General features: G+C 41.0%; 1 protein-coding gene across 1 annotated transcript; it reads right to left on the reverse strand.

Annotated features, from left to right (window-relative positions):
- Window positions 1-549: 549 nt before the first annotated feature.
- On the reverse strand, window positions 550-6,624 carry LOC111229182 (E3 ubiquitin-protein ligase MARCH2-like). Its single transcript, XM_022755396.1, has 5 exons — window positions 6,320-6,624; window positions 4,897-5,199; window positions 4,601-4,796; window positions 3,944-4,153; window positions 550-3,348 (listed from the first exon to the last, which is right to left on the reverse strand). The coding sequence occupies exons 2-5, from the start codon at window positions 5,079-5,081 to the stop codon at window positions 3,193-3,195; spliced, it is 747 nt and encodes a 248-aa protein (XP_022611117.1). The 5' UTR covers window positions 5,082-5,199; window positions 6,320-6,624; the 3' UTR covers window positions 550-3,192.
- Between the last annotated feature and the right edge of the window lie 352 nt (window positions 6,625-6,976).

Consider the following 6,976-nt stretch of genomic DNA (forward strand, 5'->3'; position numbering starts at 1 on the left):
CATTCTGTTTGTTCTGTTTAGAAAGCAACAACCTGATACATTGTTTGAGTACTTTGGAGTTGTGCATGCTGCTACTGTCTACTATTATTATTATTGACCTGTTTGAGCCTTGACCCATCTGAGAAGTTTAGAGAGGAAATCACTGGCGTAACTGACAGATATCTAAGATGAGACAAGGGACCCCAACTAGATAGCATTTTTTCTAAGGGGTAAAAAGCCTGGAAGGGTGGGGACCACTTGTTTAATCTTTAACAGTACATCATATTTTATAAGGGTATTCAATATTATGTATGAAAAATCTTAATTGTAAAGTAATCAGTAAATATAGCTGAGAGTACAGTATTTGCATCTGAAATGTATCAGAGTAGAAGTAAAAAGAAGCATGAAATGGATACGCTGAAGTACAAATACAAAAGCTCCAAATTGTACTTAAGTACAGTACTTGAGCAAATATACTTCATCATATTCCACAAGTCAATCATTTGATATATTTCCAAATACTAGATGAAGCTCACAAGAAACAGAAATACCTCAAACTAGCAGGCAAACCACAGTTCACACTGACTGAGTCCAGGAGTCCCTCTTGTTTTATTGCACAATAACCCAACTTTCCAGGAGATGCAGCAGGAAGACTACAATAACACAAAATACTTTGTTTACCATATGCTGCATACATTGATTGACATCTCAAACACATTTCTCTTTTGCACCTTTACTGAGTACCAGCCTGCTCTGATACATTGCTGTGTGTAATACAGGACAAAAGTCAGTCTGTAATCTCACTATTCAGAACACTGTTTCTCTTCTATTTAAAATTGCATCTCTTGTGATGTAGGACATTACTACTGGTCATTGCTAGGCAGTTCAATTTATGAATGGTGCATTTACAAGTGGAGCAGGGCAGTTTGCTAATGCACTTTTATGACAATAGTAGAAATGTCATCCAATTGGAATGTAAACACTTTTCCACACCGTCAATACTATTTTCTTATATGTTACTGCGCTGCCGTTTAACGGATGCAGTTTGTGTTCTCCCATATACTACAATCTTCACTGACCCAGTGACAAGTGTGATAGATGTGTGATGCCTCAGCTGCTGTCTAAACAGCAAAATGATTTGAGTGTCACCGTTTAGACAGCGATGATAAAGCTTTACCTGGAAACTTTGAAAGGGTTCAGATTATAGACAAGAACGTTGGTATGAGCGAATGTCACTCTCTACTTGTCGAGAAAGAACATTCACAGATACAGTGGCAAGAAAAAGTATGTGAACCCTTTGGAATGACCTGATTTTCTGCATCAATTGGTCATAAAACGTGATCTGCTCTCCACCTCAGTCACAAGTATAGTACACATAGTGTCCCTAAGCTAATATCACACAAATAATTATAATGTTTTTCATCTTTAAGGAACCCACCCATTAAAAATTCACAGCGCTGATGGAAAAAAGTGAGTGAGCCCTTGGGTTAAATAACTGGTCGAAACTCCTGTGTCAGCAATAACCTCAAACAAGCTCTTCCAGTCGCTGCTGATCAGACCTGCACAATGTTCAGGAGGAATCTTGGACCATTCTTCTAACAGAACTGCTTCAGCTCAGACATACTCTTCGGATGTCTGGTGTGAGCAGCTCTCTGAGTCATTCCACAGCATCTCTACTGGGTTCAGGTCTGGGCTCTGACTGAGCCTCTCCAACAGGTGGATTTTCTTTGTTCAAAAGCATTTTGTAGTTGATTAACTTTGATGTTTATGGTCATTGTCCTGCTGCATCACCCAACTTCTACTGATCTTCAGCAGGCGGACAGCCACCCTGACATTATCCTGTTAGATTTCTAGATAAACTCATTTTCTCTTTGATGATGGCAAGCTGCCCCAGCCCAGAGGCAGCAAAGCCCCAAATCATGATGCTCCCTCCACCGTACTTCCTTCTTCCTTATGTTATGTTGGACTAAATCAGTCCAAAATATAACATTTTCCCAATAGCATTGTGGAGGGTCAAACTGCTCTTTGGCAAACTTTGGGGGTGCAGTGATGTTTTTTTTGGAGAGCAGTGGCTTCCTCCGTGGCGTCCATGGCAGAACAACATGCATCATGATCTGCGTATGGTAGACTCATGAACAGAGATGTTAATCAGCTCCAATGTTTCCTTTAAGCCTTTAGCTGTTAGTCTGAGGTTCTTTGTAAAATTACTGAGCTTCTGCATTGTGCTTTTGGAGTAGCTGAGTGCATACTTCTAGGGTGGGTAGCCACAGAACGAAATCGTCATCTAAACTCTTTGAGATGACTTTCTAACACTTTCAGCTTTATGCAAAGCCCGAATTCTTGATTGCAAGTCTTCACTTGTTTCACATCAGCAGATGTTTCCTCTGAAAAGCAAACTCAAAGGGTGTGAAGTCCAACCCACAACTCCAATCTGGTTTCATTTAGCAGACTCTAGCTTTGACAACTCCTGACTTTAGTTAGCGTTTGTTAATACCATTAGGATAGAGGTTCACATGCTGTTTTTCAACCTACACTGTGAATACTTTAATGATGTATTCAGTATGGACAAGAGAATTAAAATAAATAACTCTAACTTAGATGAGGATCTGCCCATATTTTAAGACAAATGTATACATAAATAAAGATAATTTCAAAGTGTTCACTTACTTTTTCTGGCCACTGTAGACTTTGTCAGTCATGTTTTTAGATTATTATCCTCCGCTGGGCTATTGGCTGCCCATTGTTCAAAAACAGCTAAATACATTGTGAAGGGGCATGGGGGAATTATAGGTAGTGTGAATATGTTTCATATTATACTGTAGTAGCATGCTGATTCAGTTATATCCTGCTACATTAGCTTGTGTCTTAGTATTTCATAAGCTTGTGTCACGGACATACAGTCGGGCTGGTTAGTCCATTATCCAAGTGTTCAGTCGTTCACGTCCCAGCACTGGCTGTCCGATGACAACTGTGTTTCAACATCAACTATGACTCCGGAATGAGTTCTTCGCAAAACCACTTTTGTGGTGGGGTCAATACCGTAGTAGTTTACATCAAGTGCTTCAATAAAAGAAAACAGAAGGAGAAAGTAGCTCTCCCCTCGCAGAATGGTCCATATGAAGTGCAAAAGTTCATTAATATGATTAATTTTGTTTTTAGAGAGTGCTTCAGTGGGCGTTATTTTTAAATATTCCTCTTGCCACTGCGCTGCACTCATACGATGGTCTCATCAGTCATTTTCTTGGTCGACTTGGTCGGCACTGAACGTTGGGTGGTGTGTGCCCCTTTCATGTCAGGCATGAGCAGACGCACTTTCTGATTGGTCCTCCTCCACTCCGAGTACAACTGACAGTGATACCGAAATGACACCTGAGGTTGAACAGAAGAAGAGTGGGAGGGGAGAAGACAGGAGGTGACAAAGGAGGAAAAGACAGACGTCAACAAAACTGACACCGAGATATTTGAGACAGAGTAGTACGGATGTAGGGCAGGAATTATATGGTACGACAGCTGCTCACAAGCTGCAAGCAGAAAGGCTAATCTTTCACAGTTTGTCATTTTTTATTATTCTTTTGCTTAAGATTAAATGGTTAGGTTTCTGAAGAAGGGCTCAGATTGACAGTGTATCCTATTTTTAAAGATTATGATCCAGAATAGTTCAGTTAAAAAAAGTGCAGAGTAAAAACAGGCTCGTTCTTACAATTCTCAATCATACTGACCCAGACAACAGTAACAGCAATTTCTACAATAAGCAAGGGCAGAACATAAATCTGTTCATGACTGTTTTTCCACATCTACGTGGGGGGAAAAAAACAAAGCACACAAAACACTGGGACTAATTTGTGGGTGTGAAAATGCCTGAGAGAAAGACATTCGCTCTCTGCCAGCATATGAACACAAGTCCAGAAATGTGTCTGTTTTCCTCAGTTACATGTCGCAAATATCTTAGTCATGCATTGGTTACCAGTGTCCAGAGGATGTAGATGGTGAAGAGGGCAATGGTGAGGGCAATGAGGCCGACAGCCTCAAGTCTGCTCTTCAGTTGCAGGTGGTCCTGGGCTCCCCTCAGACACAGCCAGCCGGAGATGGCTGCCAGGGGTGTGATGAGAAGGAAGCAGGCCATGTCGCAAAGCAGCGTGCGCTTCTCACTCCGAGGGCCAGGGTCCTTCAGCCACTGAGCAAGGGCAAAGCGACAAATTCATTGGTCCAACCGAAAAGTAGCTTTCCACAGAATGACCTTAGCCAGTGTTAATTTAAATGATTGGCCTATTCTATTTTGCAATGACAATTACAACAAAATTCTGCCAAGTCAAAGAACATTAATAAGGTCCGACTTTCCTGTATAACTAATGTGAATGCACTGATGCTATTGAAAACAAGTGTTATGAATAAAGAGCTCTTATAACAAATCATCTCATATCCTGAGCATGTTGCTTGTTAGCTGCACTCTACATGACTTACAATGAATGTTAAAGACACTTAAAAAGAAATACTGAAAATATCAGTACAAAGCGAAAGAGATAATAATCTCCCTTGCTTTAGACAAATTAGTGTTGTTAATTTTCACCTTTTTTTGTACAAACAAAAAAGATAAACATCCTCATAGTAATAGCCCTCTAACCTGTGTGAGTGGTTGTGGTCGCCGTTCAATAGTAAACTCTGTGTGACAGAGTTCACAGTAGCTGGTGTTGGAGGAGGACAGCCACTTCTCCAAGCAGCTCTTGTGCACTTTACCCAGTGTGCCAGTGCAGTCACAGGGTGAGAGCAGTGTCTCTCCTCCAGCCCCCTCATGACAAATCCGACACATGCCCACATCACTGTGCAGAAAAACAACAAAGCAGTGAAGGCAACAATGTGATGATTAACCAAAGTACAATGAAATAACAGTATATTCACTGCCTCCCCTCCCTCTCTTACCTCTGCAAGCTCACCGCTTTGACAACAGTGGAGAGTGGGCGGCCATCTTTCGCGGTAACCTTGGCAATGTACTGGGCCTGCGTGGTAGAATCAGACTCCTCCGAATCCTTGGAGGCATCAGATTCAGCGTTCCCAGAGTAATCACAAAGGGAGCCGGGTAGGTGGCAGCATCCTGACGAAGACATGGTTCAGCTGATGGTGAAAGTGATGATGATGCTGGTAGAGGCAGACTCTAAAAGAAGTTCTGATCCAAAACCTGGTGTGCTACTCCTCTCCTCTCCTGTCCACCTACAGAACAAATGCCTGGTGGAGAAAGAAGTGGAGATAAACAGGGGACAAAGTATGGGTGATTTGGAACAACTACATAAGTACAACATGATGTCACATTGTTTGGGCATCTCATAAGATTCTTTAAATGTCTCAGTGATGCCATGTTTATACACAAGTTGTGACAGTAAGTTCCAGCCACAGGACACAGAAAAGCTGAAAAAAATTGTGTGATGGAAATAAACAAGACACACAACCTCCAAAAAGTCCTGGAGCAGGACACAAAATCCTTAAAATTCTCTGTTTACCAAATGGGTCCTTCAGTACAAGGACATGTTGTGAAGCCAAATTATGTTTGAGCCTTGCAGAAAATTGTTGAAATCAAGATGCCCCAGCTTCCAAACATGCCAAATATGCCCTGCTGCATTACAGGGAAATGTGGAAAAACACTTGCACTAGACATTCAGGACTTTTGAATTGAAGCCAACAACAATTTGCATTATCTGTTACGTTTCAGTAAATAAGGTTGATAAGGCTTCAAAAACCTGTGTTAGCAAGTAAATACAGAATACAGCACATCGCTGCGCAGTGACATTTGTTTTAAGGTGAAATTTTGGGTACACCTTGAAACCATGGAGGGCTTCGGGTTTTCAGGTGGGCTTGACAGGAACAGAATGTGTACCCCTACCAGTCCCTACAACCTGCCCTCCACGACTGACACTGTCATCAATATAATCTTGAAAAACTTGCTAGCACAAACAAATTCGTGTCTTCAAATCCCCAGCGATCAAGCAAAAATAAGCCAAACTAATGTCATTGCGATCTTAATGCATTTTTAAACTCTGGTAGCTTAGTACTATTTATCACCACATTACACATCAAGAAAATAAACCCTTACATTGTTAGTCTGATAACATACATTAGTAGACGATAACCAGTTAAACTTTCACCGCTAATTTTGGTTGACATGTACATGATTGATGTAGCTGTAGTGTCGTTAATGATCAACCGACGACAATGGCTACATTTATCTTTATACAAGAAAACCACGTTAAGTAGCTGAACAGCTGCCAAACAACAAGCTGTTCTGTGATGTTTGCTTTCAGAAAAGCTTACAAACAAGATGAAAAACAGATGTTAGTGTATATTTACTCACCCGACGGCCTCCCTTTTCTTGCTTGGCCTTGGCCTTGGCCCTGTGTTCACCAGACACAAGCTAGCTGAGCTAACTAAACAGCCCTAGCTACAAACTGACATTGAAATCTAACCAAAAGCCGACGATACGAGAGGATACAAAAGACGACCACATGCGCTGTATCCTCTCCATGGCTGGTGGTATATCTCCCTCGGGTGATTTTTTCTGGAAAGGCGAAAAGAAACGACTGTTTCTGCCAGGATTACTAGACACAGCTAACGTGGCTAACTGGCTAGCAACGGGCAAGCCTACCTCAGCATCCCTCAGCTGTGTACTGGTCATGTGACACGATGCTACCTTCATAGTCATTAGTAATAATGGAATAATGGACTTATGCCACTCACTAATCAGTTATCAAATTTGGCAAAGACGACAAGTATGCTTGAGAGAATGACTGGGAATTTTGTTCTTGCAACGTGTGATGTTAAGGAAATCGGTAAACATAGGAATTCTGTAAAAACTGATAATAAAAGTGATGTATTTTTATTAGTTTTGTCAACTGACTTCAGTTGATCATCAGTTAGCAGTTAGAGCATAAAGTAAACTTAAACAAAGCAACTACCAAAAACTAACTGTCCTGTGTAAATGTTTAAATACTCTTTAACATATTTGATGTTT

The sequence above is a fragment of the Seriola dumerili genome, unplaced genomic scaffold (genome assembly GCF_002260705.1).
Source record: "Seriola dumerili isolate Sdu_G_001 unplaced genomic scaffold, Sdu_1.0 BDQW01000226.1, whole genome shotgun sequence".
Taxonomy (NCBI): Eukaryota; Metazoa; Chordata; class Actinopteri; order Carangiformes; family Carangidae; genus Seriola; species Seriola dumerili.

Excerpts from the sequence above, each read along its gene's own strand:
- LOC111229182 (XM_022755396.1), bottom strand. The coding sequence starts at position 5,081 with ATGTCTTCGTCAGGATGCTGCCACCTACCCGGCTCCCTTTGTGATTAC. Across the intron at positions 4,797-4,896 it reads AAAGCGGTGAGCTTGCAGAG|TGATGTGGGCATGTGTCGGA; the intron begins GTAAGAGAGGGA and ends TTTTCTGCACAG. Across the intron at positions 4,154-4,600 it reads GACCACAACCACTCACACAG|TGGCTGAAGGACCCTGGCCC; the intron begins GTTAGAGGGCTA and ends GCCCTTGCTCAG.